Here is a 20,345-nt window from a genome sequence, read left to right as displayed (position 1 = left end):
TTATAAAAGTACACACTTCCTTTATTTATATTATTCTAAAATGGGAAAAACTGTAATTATGTGTATCCAAACTTCCAACTGGAGCTATCGTTTTAAGTCTCAGTGTATCACCAATATATTAGAGGTCCCAGAAATGCGAGTCTTTACAGTTGAAAACAGTCCAGGACACCCACATGCAGATGAGAGAGATGGGAGGCCCTTACTCCCAGGTGTCTCTTGGCTGCACAGGTGTGCTGCAGACAGATCAGACTGACGGTTGGAGGGAAGAAGGGTCTGCACAAACTAAGGGAAGAAGGATCTACAACATTGCACAAGACGATCACAAGCACACAGATCCCTATCAGTGATCCACTGCACCTACTCGGGAAAATGCAAGCCATCTTTGCCTCTTTATACCAACTCTCTTTTTGTCCTATACGTCAAGTCTTCTCACAGCCTGAGAAGTGTTCACTACAGTTCACACCTGGCTGAGGGTCTTTGGCTGGTCACTGCTGTTTGAATGCCTGTCCGTAGTTCAGAACGGGGTCATCTGAAGTGCTTTGACCTTAAACCTCTTACTCTCAAACATGTGGTGGAGAACACGGCTGTGTCGTTCCCAGGGCCTCTCTAATGCTATCTCTCTCCCTTTTATCTACACTCCTGCCAGAAGAAGTGTTATTTAAAGCAGGACACCCCAGGGACTTTTGAAATGTTTTCCCCTCATTAGGACACTAGAAGACAACATGATGATTCATGGTTAATTATATGAGCTGTAAATAATATCATCTCATCCTGAAGAGTATCATGTGGTAAAAGTGTCTCTTCTAAGAATCAAACAAACAAACAAAAGAAAAATGACTCGTCTGATTAACTGATGTCATTATTTATCAACTCCATATGAAGCCTGGAAAACAGATTTTTATTCGCTCTGGGGTACCAACCTAAATATGATAGCATTATACTATTATAGTAATTATTCATGTTTGGAATTAGCTTTTATTTTTTATTTTTAGCTTTCATTTCAATTTATGTTTTAGTAATTTTATTGAGTTTTTGTCCTAAATTCTATATAATTCTATATAACTTTATTTTTTGTTTCAGTTTTAGTACTTAAACTTAACATATCTAACATAGTTTACAAAAATGATAAAACAATTTTTTTTATAAATTAACAAAAACATTACAAAACAGTTAAACAAAAAAAATTCAAAATTTGTATTATCACAGCTTTATTTCAATAACCAAAAATTATTTTTAATGGTTTTAGTTAACTATAAAAAGAGATAGTTAACCCAAAAATAAAAATTCTGTCATCATTTTCTTTTTGGTGCAAAAAAATCTTGATTAGCATTACAAGTGGAAAATATACATAAAGTGCTATGAATGTGTAGAAAATGTAAAAAAGTCAAGTCAAAATGGGCCCTGATTGCTTTAACATCCAAAACATTTGTGCCATATCAAAGCTGTCTTTCCAATATTATAGACTGGGAAAAACAGGAACTTCTGATATTGCATTCATAAAGAAGCTCTTGTGATTAAACAGTCTGCTCTGCACTGAGCAAAGGAAGCAAACACATTAATGTGGTGTGTGGTAAACGGGTGTTGGAAAGAAGGAAGGATGATCGGGATGCAGAACAAAAAGGGGAAGATAACATAGATCTGGCTGAAAGAGAGAAACAGAGAGAGAGAAAGAGTAATGGACGAGTTTGAGGGCAGCAGGGACAGTGGTAGATGTTTAGAGGCTGGAGGTTAACCACATCATCCTCAGCACAGTGGAGGGGACTTGTTCTCAGAAAAGGAGGGAGGGGAACCATCCAAAATAGAGGGAGGCTTTTTATGGTGCATGAAACACCCATATTATATCATTTCATCACTGTGCTGTTCATTTCCTCTGATGTGCGGAGTCTGAGGGGGACAAGGAGAAAACAAGGGACTATAAAGGGAAGGGAAAGATGTTGAGGAATTCCCCCATGTGCTCGTCCTAACATGACACACTTTAGTCAGGGTGAAGGGTGCATATATGTACAGGGGGTAAATTTCTAAGTAACCATTCCCAGCATACCCCTGAATACTGAACTATAAACACTGGCTACAGTAATATAGTGTTAAATGGTCAAATGCAATTATATGAAAGATAATAGGTCATTGTCTCAAGACAGTCTTGATCGTATTCAAAACCATTTGTTTTTAACAGATCCATGCAAATGGTCCAACATAGGGACAAGCTCTTTTGTTTTGGTGCAGAGAAGGGAATTCAAATCAGATGTGACGGACTCTTTAAGCATTTGTGTTTTGTCTATTAGAATGAGAAAATATGTCATGTGTCAAATGTCAAATGTCAAAATTGAGGATTACTAAATTACACACCCTGACTACAAGAAGTACTATAAAAAAGTACAGCACAAACAAAAGGTATAAATATGAAATATTTTTATATATATATATGTGTGTGTGTGTGTGTGTGTGTATATATATATATATATATATATATATATATATATATATATATATATATATATATATATATATAAATGAAAAATAAACAGTAACCAATTATTTGATTATTTAATAGATTAAATAATACTGAATAGATTACATAGAAAAATACAGATTTTGAGATATATATGAATATATGAAGTATATTTTCAGATTTAGATTAATTTACATTTTAGCATTACAAACAACATTCAACAGAAAAAAATAAAACCAGGGAGCCTTGATTTAATACTGATTTTTATTTTAGTTTTATTGAATTTTTATTAATTTCTGGACAGCAAAAAAAGCTGTTCAAAACTTGCTGGCACGATGCACTATATGTGGTTGCCAGGGTGTTGCTATGCAGTTATAATGGTGTTTTGAGAAACTCTTTCTATTAACAATAATAATATTGACAATATTGACATATTCATTTACGACTTACTGAAGAAATGGTTTTGATTGGCTAAGCTGCATTCGATGAAATTCTGTACATGACTTAGCAGCAGCATGTAAACTTATTTATAATAATGTAAATATGTGATATTGTTTGGGCAGCAGTCAATGTGATGGAAACTACCAACACTAGATGAGCAATATTCCATAAAAGAATGAAAAATCTAGTCTACAAAAAACACACAGACAGAAACAAACAACAAATAAAGAAAGAACACCACATAATATTATAAAAAAAAACTATCCATATATGAATTATAGGAAGCATTAAAACACAATCTTCCAATATTTTCCCCAATCTAAATCTTACTTTTCCCTCTAGCTGAAGGACTAAATATGGCCATGTAATATATGAATGAGTGGAATCTCATCCGGCTCACGCACACATCTGTCTCTCTGCCAGCTAAATGACTCAAATACACATAAATACACATGCTAATTAAACATGATATTATAAGAGGGGCAGTCATAGCCACTCTGCAGGGTTACACCCACAACCTACAACCTAGATCTGCAACAGAGAGGGTTGTGGTGACAAGCCATCATTTCAGTTGCTTACTTTCTTTTGAAAGCTAGAGGAGTGTGCAAGCTCAACTCAATAGAAGACATGTTTTATTCTTTTCTTTTCTGTAATGGAGCGTGCCTTCACCAACCAGAGCCACCTCCATACAGGGTTTCCCCCAATTAACGTAATATAGACCTACAGCAGCCTACAAAACCAATGCAGCTGTGATGATAGGGCTGTATTCTGACAAAACAGTTAAACATGATCAGCTACAGAAGCTGATATTATTATTACACTTTTTAAATAATAAAACTACACTCTACAGCATTGCACAGTTAAAGGAACAACAATGACATTTCAATGCAGAAGTGACTCCACATTTTGTGTATGTAAAGAAGACAAGATTTGATCATGATCAGAGTGAGGAGAAAGAGGTTTTAGGTACCTGTCAGCATCTCCCTGGCCGGTGGAGGCATTACGCTGCAGAGTTTCCCGTACCACTGCCATTCCATCCGGCATCCGGTTTAATCGCCGCGTATACAGACTCAATCCCCCATCCGTCATGTACCTGAGAAAACACACACAAACAGAGATCCAACATTTCTCATTCAATTAAAATTGTTATATGAAAAGTGGACATGAACATTCGAAAGCAATGAAAGTGTTCACAGATACTGTACAAAATAACCATTGACTAATGAAAACCACAGGTCTCACGGATTTTGCAAAAAATGAATAAATAAATAAATAAATAAATACTACAGTCATTAACTCCAAACCATAATATAATATAATATAATATAATATAATATAATATAATATAATATAATATAATATAATATAATATCATATAATATAATGATAGATAATAAAATGATCTAGATAATGTCCCTGAAATATTAATTGTTAAATAAATTAATTAACTGCAAATAAATAAATAAATGCTACAGTCATTAATCCAAAACAAATGACTAAATTAAAATATATAATATTATATAATATAATATAATATAATATAATTATAGATAATAAATGCTCTAGATTATGTCCTTAACATATTAAATGTTAAATAAATTAATTAACTGCTAATAAATAAATAAATAAATAAATATTACACTCCTTAATTCAAAACAAATCACTAAATGACAATATAATATAATATAATATAATATAATATAATATAATATAATATAATATAATATAATATAATATAATATAATAAAAAATTCAAAGAAAAAAAAAATCAGCTGCAGAACTAGTAATGAACATCTCAGTCAAAACTAAACTAAACAGTCTTTCAACTAATAGAGCCCCCATGACATCCAACCCTCCACTGGTTTAAATCAGGCAACAGGAAGTAAGTGTGTGTGTGTGTGTGTGTGTGTGTAGCAGGAGGTTAGGAGGTTAGTGGGGTCAATAATTCACGCTCACTCCAAAAAAAAAGGAAGATGATCCATCAATTTTTAAAACAAGACTTCACATTAATCGAGTATGATAATCACACATACATGAACAAATGATCGCCAATAAACATATACACATAATATTCTTGAACAGATCATAAAAAGCATCCAACAATGTGTAATAACCATCATACACCATCAGCCAACTGCAGCTGTCCAGTAATACCAGATGTGTGCATGCAGTTTTCACTCAAGCAACATCACTAATTTCTTTATCAATTCATTCATTCACAGACATCTGTAAGATTTAGGTGGGTGAAAGGGCTACTTGGAGAAAAACAAACACTCACATAACTGAAACAAAATTGGATATTCTTCCAAATATTTGCCCTGTCAATAGATTCCTTGCTGCTCGTAGTCACTCACTCTGCTCCAGTTCCCACTGGACACTGGAATAAAATCCCCCCTATACACTCAAAGTAGTGTGTGTTAGTGTGTGGTTGTGAGTCGGTACAGTGCCTCTTTGTGTTAAATACTGTCACATCTTATTGAGAACGAGCTGCTGGAATATTGTGGCTTTATATGCTGCCAAAAACCTCCAGACAGCAAACGGTGCAATAACATCTCTGCTTAGACCACCTCCACATTTCCCTCCATATTTCTGAGATTATGGGTGAATCTCAAAATATAATATAATATAATATAATATAATATAATATAATATAATATAATATAATATAATATAATATAATATAATATAATATAATATAATATAATGTCATGAAAATAATGCAAAAAAAAAAAACTTTTAAACATTTATTTTATGTATGTATTTATTTATTTATTTTATTTTGGGGTGAAATATGACCCAGACACATTTTCATAACATTTGCACTTTTATACCATCATATCCAACTTCAAACATTAGAATAACAAGAGCTTTGTACTACTAAGAAAACCTAGATTTCACTAAAACAGAAACAGACCTAAACCTCCAAACGTAGATATAATATCTATAACTTTTACAATCTCTAAAAGCATTCATGGTCCCTTGATAACAATAATTCAAGTTCACAACAATGACTGACATACCTTTCAGTGTTACAAATCCATCAGATGTTCAATTTGTCAAAACACAGGTGAGATAGCTGACAGCTACACACTTTCTGATGTGTTTGTTTGCATCTCTACTGTTCTGTGTGTGAGCGGCTGAAGTTTATGCCGGTGTGCTGGACTGTTTGGTGAAGAGGGAGGAGGTTAAACCAACCACCCCCCTCCCCAAACACACACACACACCCTCACAGAAACACCCCCCCCCCCCCACCCCATGAACAGACCGGCCAAGAGAGCCTGGAGGGGTTTTGGGAAAAGGGCAGCACATGAGGAGAAGAAAGAGGGGGATGAGAAAGAGAGGGAACAGGAAAGAAAGTTAAGAGGAGAGTTAAGACTAAATTGACGCCACAGATTCAGTGTTTGAGTCTGACATTTGAAAAGTAAAAGGGCTGATTATTTTTAAAGGAAGAATGGCTGTACATTAAGTCATTTATTATTATTTTTTTATATTATACATTTATGGCTATTTATTTCTTTATATATTTATATTTTATTATAAATAGATAATGAAATATATATTTATATATATATATATATATATATATATATATATATATATACATATACTGTATATATGACATTACGTCAAGAACATGAGTTTGAATTCAAATTCAAATTCACATTTGAAGAATTACTATGAAAAAATCTCTATGATCCCAAATCAGGCTTAATCTATTCTAAAGATAATTCATTTTCTTTTTTTTCTTGTGAAATGTGGGTGAAATATCAAGGTATAAAAATTATTTCAATCAATAAAAATCTTTAAAAAAATAAAATAGATAAAATTCAAATGCAAAACACCAGCCTATATAAAATATAATAATAATTTAAAATGATTTTTTTTTTAAATCCCAAAAACCTGAATATGAAAAAAAAAAAAACAGTTTTGAGACAATCTTCTAATTGGTTATTTTTACAACCGCAAAATGCATTTTGAGATAATGAATTTACACTTTAAAACTACTGAATGTGTGTGTTCTGTGTAAACAAGACCTGGTGATATAAAGTATTCATGATCTGACAGCTACTGTATAATCTGTGTTTGGAGAGGAACATCAAGGTCTTTGCATGCGTTTTCTGACCTACTAAAGCAAAACCATTTGTGAACAAACGCCAATACTACTGCACAAAGACCAAACAAACTAAAAGCTATAAATGCGCTCAGCTTATGCAAGACTATATATTATAATCAAACTTTAACCAGTGACAAGATTTCCAGCATTTCCATCTCATCTCAGATGATTATTTGCTTTACAGAAATCTCAGCAGCCTCACAGATGCTCAAACCACAATGTCAGTAATAAAAGCCTCTTTTAACTAAAGCGCATATTCAGTTCAGCACGATACACATGATGTAATGTGACAAACCTGTCTCTCTATTAACACAGAGGAAGGAGATCATATTAGCTCAACCGGTATGTGTTCATATATATATATGCAGCCTGGGGTGAACTTCTACAGCAAGTCTTTTAACTCGTCAGTCCTGATTGGACTGTGAAAACAACCACTTTGGGACTTGGGAAATCAGATCCAACACCAGAATAATGAGAGCCTCTTTTCGTGAGGGATCTGGTTCAAACATGTTAGTGCACTTCAAGATCTACGTATATAGCCCTGCAATACAAATCTCACTTCCCTCAATGCTCATGACATCATCTATTGTTGGAGTCCCTTTAGTTTAAGAGACATTTATCAAAGCACACTGGGAATCCTTTTTTTTTTTTTTTTTTCAGTGTCAGTGTTAAGGACTTCACATTCAAAATGTCACAAGTACAATAGCACCCATAAGACAGGCAGTAAAAGTGAGCAAAACAGTGAATTTGACAGGATCTTGATGCCTGGATTTTTGTCGGACGTTTATTAATTAACATCTAAGTGATATTTTGCATTCAGACGTCAGGCTTAGGCCAGGTGTAATTGCAGCCTGTCACCTGGCCTGTTCTCTATAATCTGGTAATGTTAGAAGCACTAGAACGGTTTGTAGTGTTCAAGCAACACAGGAAGACTGTGATTGTGGGGAAATAACACAAGAAAATAACACAAGAGGTTTAAACTGCACATTATCACAGCCAAGGTACGCAGAGAGCTTGTTTCAGCATGAAGGGGGTGTTAAATCTGTGTTTCATTGCCCCTTAAATTTTTAAACTTACAAGAAAGAGCACATGCACTAAAAATGCTTTTATTACTGCCTGAAGGGCCAGAGCTGCAAGGTGGCAGTATTCATTGATTTAATGCATTCACCTGCGTCATAAGACATCATAGGTGTATCTGAAATGCAATTGGATTCAAATCTACCCGTGAGAATTGACTCAGTAAATCAGGGCAATGCTGATTCACACTGACACAACCATAAAAACACACAAAAGTCCTACATCCTTCTCTAGTGTCTATCCTGAGCTTTGAAGTAAAGGCAACAGAGAGGAAAAAGTATAAATCTGTTTCAGATTTTAAAGGGGTAGTTCACTCAGAAACGAAAATTTTGGATGAATATTGGTAACCAAACAGTTCTACAGTATGGGAAAAATAAATAAATAAAAATAATTAAAATAATAATTAAAAAAAATACTATGGAAGTCAATGGCTACCAGCAACTGTTTGGTTACCAACATTCTTCAAATTATCTTATTTTGTGTTCAACAGAAGAAATTCATAAAGGTTTGGAGCAACTCGAGGGAGAGTAAATCATTTTCAACTTTCCTTGAACCATCCCTTTAAGAGCGCAAAAAAATAAATAAAAAAATCTACTATTACGTATATGATGATATGTTAGCAAAATACAGTACCATTCAAGTTTGAGTTTAATATTTTTTTAAAAGATATTGATAATTTAATTCAGGAAGGATGCATCAAATTGATTAAAAGTTATGACATTCATAATGTTACAAAAATATATATTTAAAATCAATGCTGTTCTTTTGAATTGCACAACATTGATAATATTTTTTTTTTCTTAAGCATCAAATCAGCATATTAGAAGTTCTGACGGATCATGTGACCCTTAAGACTGGAGTAATGAAAAATTCAGGTTTGCCATCACAGGAATAAATTACATTTTAAATTCTAATAATGTCACAATATTGTTTTTACTGTTTTTTTTTTTTCTTTTATTTTTTTTTTTACAGCCTTGGTGATTATAAAAGACTTATTTCAAAAATCTTATGACCCCAAACTTTTAAATGCTATATCCTCTTCTGAATTTGTACATTACTAAAACAATACCTAAATGTAAAATTTGGTTAACTCTGTCCAATACATTTAAAAAGGTAAAAAAAAAAAAGAAAAGAAAAAAAACTGTCATTACAAAGGTTAAAAAGGTTCCCCTTAATGGAAATGTTCATTTCTGACCCTGGTAGTCATGTACTGATATCAATATGAAAATGCATTAGACCTAAGAAAAGAACATGTGAATTCATATTTAGGGAACCATATCACCCTCTAGTGGCTACACTGCAATAAAACCAGACTGCAAATATCCACTTTGAGAAGTTCTCTAGTCTTCACAGAAAGCATGATTCATTTCACAAGTTTTATGCCATATGATAATGTACAAATTTATGAACATGACAACATAATTACAGTAAACTCAATTGACCTTTAATAGAAATATATTAACACCAAATCTGCTCCCTGTAGGCACTTTTTTGATACAAGTTACACAATAATTGGTTAATAATGCTTTTCTAGGACCAACAAAGAATCGCCACTTTTGTAAATTATGATGCGCACCTTTAAACTGCCTTTTAATTTTTCTTTCATCTCCACTAAACTACATTCAGACAACGCCCATAATTATCAGCCATTGAAAAACCCCATTAGTCATCTGTCTTAACTAGTGACAACCATCTTCCACACTTACCCGCTGGTCAGCTCATCAGTGCGTGCGTTCTTAGCCAGCACGTCTCCATCACTCATGTAGCCGCTCATTTCCAGACCCACACCTGCCAGCTCCAGATCCTCCACCCTGTCTCCCAGCTCCAGGCCACAGAGGGCGCTGCCGCGCACTGCCAGCTGCTTCCGTAGAGGAGCCCGATACAGATACCGGCCCTGGCCGGACGCCACACCTCCGCTGCGGGACTGATAGCTGTTACCAACCGAGGGAGCATCTCCTGCTTGTAGACGAGGGCTGGACTGGCCCATGCGACTGGCCCAGGACAGCGGCGCGGGTCGAGATGCCATGCTGAGGATGCTTCGACTGCTCATTTCAGTAGTAACGCCACCATCAAAAGTGGTCTCCAGTGTACTGAGAGAAAGAGCATTTAAAATCAAATTCTTATGACATTTTAAAACTTAAATGTACCATTGTATCAATAGTTATACCACGGTACATATCTATAGTTTCTGCAAAAGTACCATGGTATTAGTTATTTTTATTATTAAAGTTATACCAACATTTGTAGGCTGTTGTAGTGTAGTTAATTCCAGGAAACTACAGTTACCATGGCATTTTTCACCAAACAGTATTCAATTACAATATTTACTTAACTTATAATATGAGGAAAGATTTTATTCATAGTACTGAGGAAGTGTTACCAATAACCTGACACCATAGGGGAACAAAAACGTCTCACTGCTCTTATTTTGCCCTAAAATGGACTTACTAAGCAGTTCACAATTACTTCATGATGCCATCATAGCAATGCAGTCTGGGTCAATTAGGTGAATAATCAAAAAAGAGGAACAAAGAAGGTTTTAAGAATAGAGATGGAAAGAGCATGGTGGAGCCAGTGGACAGACTCTTCATTTAGTCATTTACAGTAAAAAGAGTCAAGCTGAGGAAGGAGTGGCTACTTGTTACTGTCTCAAAAGATACAATACTGCCTTTTATGGCAGCCTGTCTTTGCCAGTTTGATTGGGATGGAGGGTTAGGGGAATATGCTTTTTTCCTCACTGTTAAAACTGGCTTCATGGTTCACGCAAGAACTGTCTTCTCCATGTAAGCTGCTTTCTTTCTTAAAGTGATCCTACTGCATCAGGCTGTGAAAAGTAAGAAATAGAAGCATCTACCTGTGTGTGATCTGTGTCCCCCGCAAACTTGACATGGTCTCTTCTAAATTCTGCCGCAGGTCAGCAATATTTCTGACAGTCCTCAGTCGTCTGGTCTCTGGATCTTCACCTGAAAACAAGGCATTCATTTTCACTTTTTATATCATATATCAGTATTTAAACACTGTTCAACAGTTTAGGGTAAGATTTTATTTTTAAAAGCTTTTATTCAGCAAGTATGCATTAAATGAATCATAAGTAACAGTTAAGGAGGTTATAATGTTACAACAGATTTCCATTTTTGAATAAATGCTCTTCTTTTGAACTTTCTATTAATCAAATAATTCTAACTAATGTTTTTAACATTGATTGATGGCTGCTGAAATTCAGCTTTACCATCACATGAATAATTTATATATCTGTCCACAAACTTTTTACTGTTTCTGATCAAATAAATGCAGCCTAGGTGAGTATAAGAGACTAACAAATGAACAAAAAATTCCCTCAATTTCTTCAGAAAATCATCATCAACACCAACTTATTTTATTATTTTGTAAAAAAAAAAAATATGCATTGATTATTATTATTATTACCAACAGGAAAGGGTCTTTAGACTACCAGATCAAAGTTTAAGACTTCATCAGATATGAACTGAACAGGTTACCTGACAGGTCCTCAGTAGAAGACTGGTTGATCTTACTGAAGCTACTGGAGTCACCACTACGACATCCAGAGCTTGGGTTTGTGTCAGCGTTTCCATCTGCCTCATTCTGAGACCTAAAAACACAGGGGTTAAAAATAAAAAAGGATGTCCTTCATATAGATGAATACATATTTTCTGTGACATTCTAGTCAGCAGAAGTCATGGCCTGACTAAAGGAATCCTTTATGAAAAACAAACACAGGGCAACAGGTCTGCTTCAGAGGAAATACCAGTCAAACGCTTCACAGCTGAGCCTGACGGGGAGTCATACACATGTGAGCACGCATCCACACTTACTAGAGCCGTTCACAAGTTTATGAGAGTGCCCTTATTAAATTAAAATTAAATTAAAATTAAATTAAATTTATGCATTTAGAAGACGCTTTTATCCAAAGCGACTTACAGTGCATTCAGGCTATCAATTTTAACCTATCATGTGTTCCCGGGGAATCGAACCCCCAACCTTGCGCTTGTTAACGCAATGCTCTACCACTTGTGCTACAGGAGCACTTATGATCTCTAGATCTGGCTTGAGCCTCTCCTTCAATCTAAAGCTATGTTTTTGACCCGTTTTATCATCCTCCAGTTAAAAATCCCAATAAGAGTCTCACCTGTACATGAAGGGTGCTACGGTGGCTGTGTTGGGGTGGCTGTACTGCTGCTGGGGTTGAGGCAGCTGCACACTGACTGTGTTGCTGGCTGTAGATTGTGTTCCATTGGCCACCGGGGCGGCGCTCTGGTGTCCTTTCCCCTCAGTGGAAGCCAGGCTGGAAGAGGACGAGGAATGCCGGCTGTCCCTATGAAGTCCCAGACCCTCGCCCAGACGCATACTGCGGGGCCTCTCGTTGTCTTTTCCACCGAGGGGCAACGCTGAACTCTTTACCGCTCCATTTCCTGAGTTTTTACTTCCTGGTTTTGGAATTCCACTTTGCACAGGGGCGGAGCTATCTTTCTTGGTACCTCCCACCTTGCCACCTTTGGGTATAAAGCTGGCGATCTTGGAGGCTTTCCTGGGCTCTGCCTCGGAGGGAGCAACTCTGCTTGAGGGAACAACTTCCTCCTTAACTTCCTCTTTGGTCTCTACCTTTTCGGAGGCAGGGACACGCTTTGAGCCCTCTTTCCCATTTTTGTCTTTCTCCTTAGCTCGGTCTTTTTGCTTTTCTTTCTCTAAGGCTTTAGTTGAAGCTTTTTTCGCCGTGAGTGCCCGGCTAAGTGTCCGCTGTGCAATGCCCTTTAGTGCAATCTTTGGGCTGCTGGTTGTCATGGTAACAGCACTCGATCCGTTCGTGGGTCTAACGTTACCATCCATTTCCTCAATGGGTTCTGTATTGGAGCCAGCCTTGACTTTTTCTAAAACCAAACCGGCATCTTTTCCTACTGTTGGCGTAACCGCGCCCTCTGCTGGTGTGGATGACTTGGAGCCACCTTTGCTGTTGAAAAGTTTGAGTTTTTCCAGCATGGACTTCTGAGGCACAGCTTTCGGTGGTGGCTCTGCAGGCACGGGCTGCTTGGCTTGGGGATCTGGTTTGATGGAAAGCACCGTGGAGGGAGCGGTGGAGGTAGCAGTGTGCTTGGTGCTCTGAGATTTGCTTCTCCAGGGTTTGCTACTTGAGTTGGGCTGGGGGATGGCTGACGATGAAGATGAAGATGAAGATGAAGATGCCACAGTGCTGGTGCTGACAGAGGTGCAGGCGGACGCCAGGGATGACAGAGTGTGCTCAGTCACGCCGTGTGAGGTGACATTCTCTGATGATTCTGGAGAGGAAAAGACATGAGAGGTGACGGTGAAACACAGGAAAATCAGAGAGACAGGATAAAATAATCATGGAGAAAGTTGGACTGCATATGTGGGAGAAGGAGTTAACAGCAGTTCACAGCAAAATACACGTGAAATCATCAATTTCGCCCTACATTCATATCTGTACCATACTTAAATGAAATCTGAAATTGAATTAAAATCAGATTTTACATCTGCTTAAAATCAGAAATGCGTTTCAGTTTGAATGGTCAATGTTATTTTAGTTTATATACTAATATATTTGTTCATATTTTGCATTTTGTTTTCTTTTCTCATTTATTCAACCTGGTCAAGATGGGCAGCAAAATGAAAGAAAAAAATACATAACATATGAAATACATGACAACCACACAGCAAGGGAACACAAAATATACCAAAAAATAAAAAATTTAATAATAATAATTAACATTGTTCTATAAAAATGGGCAGGTCAAGAGATGGTTTATATTCCATGTTTAGTATTAATTTTAGTTTATGTATTAGTTTTCTTTTATAATTTTATGTGCTTTTGTCTTTTTTGACATTCCATTTAACTTTATTTTTATTTCAGTTTTAGTAATCTTACTACTTAAACTTTACTCAGTTTCACTTACATGCATTTTTGCAGACACACCACATCGATAAGTTTTGAAATCCAACTGAAATCTTATTTTTGCGAGTCAAATAGTCTGATCAGATTTCATGTGGTTTTCCATCATTACGGAGCACATAACATCATATATGAGAAAGTCTCTTGGCACTGCTCTGACACATACATCATTACTATAGTAACAGATACAACAACAACACTGATGAACAGTCAGCCCTAAAAATCGGATCTGAAAACCAACTGGATGTTGTGGAAGAAGAACATGTAAGGCAAATAAGAGTGAAAATTAAAGTAGATTAAATCAAACGCTAAGAAAAACAGAAGAACAAGTCTGAAAGTTTTGAAACTGTTCTCCCTGTCCATAAAAGGCTAGTTACTCCTGAGCTAAAGCTATTCTTATAGTAAGCAGCAGACAGCCGACTGAGATCGATTTTAAACTGTTTACACTAACACAGCGAGTAAGACTTTAATGCCCATTCATACACTGGAGGCCAAATTTAGCTATTGTGCTCTGAGTGACATAGACAATAAAAACTTCCTTCAAATAACTGACATGAAGATACAAACACAATCATACAAAAACTGAAATATTAATAAAGAATGAAAATCTACAAATAGCCAGTGTAAACTGATTATATATACAGATGTGCATTTTAGCACAGAGTTATAAATAAGTCCTTGAAAACAAATGGTAAATTTATCCAAACCTTGCAGAATGACATGTATTGTTCACATTAAAATATTCCAAAAGTGTAAATTATAACAAAAAAAAAAATAAAAAAATACTGCAGTAAAAAAGTCTGTTTGCAAAAATCAAATGAAATCAGCATGTTATCTGTCTCTCATTCACCTGGCAGCTCCATTTGTTAAAGTGTCAGTCCAGCCTGCAGTGTCTCAGTAGTCGTGTTCACTCACAGGATATACACTGCAAATAAAACTCTAACTGCAAACACTGGTGAGTTCTCGCACAGAAACCCCACTGTCCCTGTGTCCAGCCCCCTCCCTCTGAGTCTCTAGATCACGCTCAACACACTCACTCTGGCAGTCGCCCGGTGGTCCAGACCCAGAAAAAATAAGACCTGAAGTGCCCAAAAAACTCTGAACGAAACTCTAAAAACATCTGAGCATTTACTAATGCTGCACATTTCAAATGAGATCTAGCAGAACAGATATAAAGAAAACTATAGATTCGTCCCACTGAGTGCCGGATGTTTCTCACAGATGATACTTTATGCGCTGTTTATTCAGATTTATGTCATTTTAAACAGAGCAAAATATTATTTGACAAAATATCAGCTACAAACTTTTGGCAAGCACTTAAGTTAAGACTGAATGTAAAGGTTTTACTAGCCAATTCTGACTAAAAATCAGCTGATCACACTCAAATGTTTTATTATTTTTCAGGTTAAGCATTTATTTATTTTTTTATCTGTATATTTTATTACACACTCTGACATGAGGGAAAAACACCATTCCAATCTCATTCAGTTTGGCATTTAATGAGCGGCACAGAAACAAAGCGGCAATTAGGAAGTGATTAAGGTCCAATTAGCCATGCCAGCCAGAGAGAAGTGGGTCAGACCACTAATGACTTCCAATAGGAGGAAAGAGAGGGGCCAAGAAGGGGATAGTTTGGAAAAAAAGACCTTAGTTATAGAGATGTAAGTTAAGAGAGTTACTGTCCAGAAACAGACCCTATGACAATGAACCGCAAAACCTCATATCATTAGGAAACTCTAGGGCAACTGCCCCTCAGGGTTTGTGGCCCCTCTCAGTTCCTCTTAATGTCCATATTTAAGTGATTATTTCTCCACGGTACAATAACAGCTGTCATTAGTCTCAGATGACCATCCCACGAGAGCCCACCAATAAACTCATTATGCATGTTTCATATTGCACCTTGATAGTTTTTTTTTCCTCTGTTATTGAATACAGTCATGTTTACATGCACAAAAAAATTCCAATTGTTATTGGTCATATTTAGATCTTGTAATCATCATGTAAACATGCCTGATTAAGCTAATATTTCAATAAGCCAATAGTACACAAATACAGCAATTGCTGTAAATAAAGACTTAAACAATATGGACCATAAGGCAATAGTTCACCCAAAAATGAACATTTTACTATCACCTTCTTTCATCTAAGGAACACATAAGAGGATATTTTGAATAATGTTGATAAGAAAACAGTTTCAGTTCCCATTGCACTTCCACTGTTTTTTAATTTTTTATATATATATATATTTTTTTTTTTGCTGTTGTTGTTTTTAATGAAAGTCAATGGAAATCAATAGGAACTGTTTGGTCACCAACAATCTTCAAAATATATATATATATTTTTTTTTCTTATGTTCCACAGAAGAAAGAAAGGTTTGGAACAACATGATGGTGTGTAAATGATGGATGGAAAAATAAAATAAAACTGCACAAAATTGCATAAATTACAACTATACAAATACTGTTTACAGCAGTGAATTTAATCTTACTTAACGGTCCAGAAAATTGATTTCAAACTCTAAAAGCACATAAAAGGCAAGTTTTTTCTTGACTGCTTTAAAATTTTAAAACTATAAATCTCTTCCCAATGCTCTCTTGACTTATGTCATCTCAGATGAGGCTTGTATCTGTTTCAACAGTGACAAAATGATGGCACACACACAGAAGAGTTGTGCTCCTTTGCTGTGATTCACATTCTCACTCTGCTTTGCATTAAGCAGGTCACACACAAAATAACAGAGCTAAATGCATTATAGGAGAATCAGTCAGCTGACACCATTTACTAACTTTCACTGACACAAGACCAAAACATCTGAACTCTTCAACTGCTTCAAAAGTCAGATTATTCAAGAACATACTCTTAAAAAGTATACATGGGCATACAGTTTGAATACATTAACTCAAAGTCCACCATTAGAAGATTTTTTTCTGCTTTTAATTTTTTTTCTTTCAAATACTTCACTCAATTTAATACTTAGGAGTATGTACACAACATACAGTGGAAAAACAGAAAAATATAATAAACTGCCTAAAGCATGACACTGTGGAAACCTCTGTGTCTCTCTAACACACTAATTAGAGCTCAATTAATGCAGAAATGTCCTTCGCTTCGCTCACTCCGCTTTGAAAGCAAGTACCATGCACACACACGTACGGCACATTTGCAGCATCTTTCAAACATCTCAGCTAGGGTTTGTGTGACTAGCTTCACTCAAAGTCATTATAAGCAGTTATTTCCAGCACTGACTGCTACATTAACTACTCTAAACTCAGCACAGCTCCGTCACAGAGCACTGAAATGTGGTTGGTACATTTTAACACAGTGATCGCTTAAAGTCAACATGAACTCAAAACTGACCCGGTTTATCTCATGGTGCATAATTCATCAGCGCACGTTACTCCAGAAAATGATTCAAATGCAATAACTTCCAATTGCAACTTTTGTTTTCTGCTGACTTCATCTAGGCCATTTGGGCTACTGGATAATGTTAACCAAGAGCCAAATTTTACATCTAGACATTGTTCTTGTAAATGCACAAAAGGATATACAGTACAGTACTATTCCAAACATTTTTTTTTTTTGAAGTTTCTGAAATCTCACTAAGATTGCATCTATTTGATCTAAAATACAGTAAAAACTTGAATACTGTGAAATATTTGTACAATTTAAAAGAACTGTTTTATATTTGAATACATTTTAAAACGTTATTTATTCCTGTTATGACAAAGCAAAATTTTCCAGTCTTCAGTGTCACATGATCCTTCAGATATTATTCTAATATGCTGATTTGCTGCTCAAGAAACATTTCTTATTATTATCCATGTTAAAAACAGTTAAGCTGCTTATTATTGTTTGTCTATACCATATGTTTTTTTCAGGATTCTTTGATGAACAGAAAGTTTCACATATTCTAAATGTCTTTACTGTGACTTCAATTTCAGTTTAATACAATTAATGCATCTTTGCAGAATAAAAGTATAAAATAAAAATATTTTAAAAAATCTTTTTAAAAAATCATACCCTAAACTTTTAATAGGATGTGTACATGCACACAGTCCACAGAGTAAATAAAGACTAACTCCATATCTTTTACTTTAAATGGAGAAGACTGCTCCATTACTGTTTAAAATACAAATGACAAATACATTTAATTCAGAGAAAGAAACCATAAACATACCTCATTCATATCACAATCTTGCCCTACATGGCTACAACACGAGACACAGTTTTCTTCCAGTCCATCTGAATCTTTTCTTAGACTATCTTTTTTATTATTTAATTTTATTCTTTAAACATTGCCAGGGGCTGCAGCTAGTCAGCATTTTTTGAATAAATATAATACAGAAAATTTACTCTTTTTTTTTTTTCTTTGCACGATAAAACCACAGATAATATATAAACTAGAAGGACACTGTAGAGATAAATGTGTACAAATCTGCCAGAGGGAAAGTATTATATTCATGCGCCGACTGTAACACAAAATTAATTTTGACCTGCCATTTTCAGATGAGATTATGAGTAATGTTTCAGAGGTCACTTCACCTTAAAGAGTGTGAAGTTGGGCTTACCTTTGGCCTGAGCTGCTGCAGGTTTGGATTTATCACTGAACACCTGACTGCGGCGATTCCCTGCTGAACTGATGGACCCTCGAGGGGAACTCTCACTGCCCGCAGTGGACATCCTCGAGGTGGGGCCAGGTAATCTGTCACAGCGAAAGAGCAGAAATATTAACAGCAAGAATCATACATTTTCTGAAGAAAATGTGTGTGTGCGTCTTGTCGGTGCAGAACTTGTGCTCAGGTGTTACTGGTGCTTGCCAGTGGATTGCGATAGGGTTGCTAATGCATTCTGAGTGGTTGCTAGATGGTTGTTTAATGCCTAAAACCTGAATGTTTGTGCATTTCTCAGAATCAACTTGTTCAATTCATTCCCAGTTAATGAAACTGAAAAAAACATCTCCTCTCCCCAACAGCAAAATCACTTTAAATTGTTTTAGTGTGCTTTTTTATTTACACAAAGTGACAGAGGATCTGCTCAATACATCAGTAGTGAAACCCTCCTGCAGGACCACGTAGGTAGCAAATAGTATATTGTGCTTCTAAGCAATGCAACAATTAAAAACCCTTAGTCAACAATGTATTTATTTCTAATGTGGCATTTCTCCATCAGTCCTAGCCTTCAAGGCCTCATGATTGACAGACAAAAAGACTAATCTCACCTAACAATCAGGTCTAGGTAAATGCCATGTCAATGTCATGTAAAATACAGAGACATTTGTAGTGACCTATGCTAATCACATTGCTGTCTATTGTGTGGCCTTGACATTTTCTCAGAAGTATGCGGTAGAGAGATATTTTTCTCTGTCTTTATTTTCCTTCTCACCTAAAATACATCTCATATCTGTGGAAGGCTTATCTGCAATTATAACTATCCACCATAAGATGGCAACATTGTGTCACATGTCGCCAAAAATAATAAAGACCGAGCCAATATTCAAACTGGGAATTTTGAATAAGGTGATTCATAGTATTTTTAGTGTAGTTATCTGAAACACGTTATATACGCTTGTATTTGAAATGCATTTGCAATGCATTTATAGCACTTGGTGACTGAAGGCACGAACACATCATTCACTGACACCAAAACTGCAACTTCAACCTTTCTGTCACACACCACAATTAATAATTCATCTCATACTCAAGCAGGGCATCACACAGAGCGGTTATTTTAAGGTTATCACAGCTCACTGAGCAGATATTTCCACTGGGACATGTTTTTGGGTAACGTCACCTGACAGAGTCCACATATTCTGTCTGGCCAAATAAATTCAAGGAAAAGTTCACCAGGATAGGTATTTTTTCTTTCTTTCTTACTTTCTTTTCAATATTTTAAATAAAACTGGTTTTATTCATCAATATAATAGATGTCTCTATCTAACAATATATCCGTTAAATACAATAAATAGATATCATGTATGTACATACATGAGTAGAATTAGACCACAAAATCACATGCAGAGAATAAGTGAGGAAGAGGAGGGTGATGACAAGCAGGTTGACAGGAGAGGAAATACATGAGAGCACAGGACGGGAGTGAGAGTGCTACCTAGAAGACTTTTTCTGACCAATGGAAAACTTGAGTTTACTCTGAGAGCCATCCCTAGATCAAAAGAACAAGAGGAACAAGAGAAGAAAGAGAGATAAAGAGAAAGACACAGGCAAACACAGACAGTGATGACTAACACAACATCACACAATCACAAAGCTAAGAGAATGAAGACACATACAGAGAGACAGACAGCTTCAAATTAATCCACAATCCATATAACATATGTACATTAG

General features: G+C 35.7%; 1 protein-coding gene across 4 annotated transcripts in view; it reads right to left on the bottom strand.

Annotated features, from left to right (window-relative positions):
• LOC109092612 (neuron navigator 2-like) overlaps positions 1–20,345 on the bottom strand; it is a 126,924-nt gene that overhangs the window by 30,444 nt on the left and 76,135 nt on the right. For 3 of the 4 annotated variants that reach the window (XM_042759560.1, XM_042759558.1, XM_042759559.1), the window contains 7 exons: positions 20,110–20,163; positions 18,573–18,706; positions 12,229–13,372; positions 11,579–11,691; positions 10,936–11,044; positions 9,788–10,171; positions 3,861–3,983 (listed from right to left, as the gene is read on the bottom strand). In XM_042759560.1, the coding sequence (XP_042615494.1) occupies positions 3,861–3,983; positions 9,788–10,171; positions 10,936–11,044; positions 11,579–11,691; positions 12,229–13,372; positions 18,573–18,706; positions 20,110–20,163 (2,061 nt within the window). Of the gene's footprint in view, positions 1–3,860; positions 3,984–9,787; positions 10,172–10,935; positions 11,045–11,578; positions 11,692–12,228; positions 13,373–14,854; positions 14,987–18,572; positions 18,707–20,109; positions 20,164–20,345 lie in introns of those variants that run through there. The other variant, XM_042759562.1, reaches the window with a different exon arrangement.

Source organism: Cyprinus carpio, chromosome A7 (genome assembly GCF_018340385.1).
Source record: "Cyprinus carpio isolate SPL01 chromosome A7, ASM1834038v1, whole genome shotgun sequence".
Taxonomy (NCBI): domain Eukaryota; kingdom Metazoa; phylum Chordata; class Actinopteri; order Cypriniformes; family Cyprinidae; genus Cyprinus; species Cyprinus carpio.
Note: the sequence above shows the minus strand (reverse complement) of the source record. Positions and strands in the feature narration are given on the sequence as shown.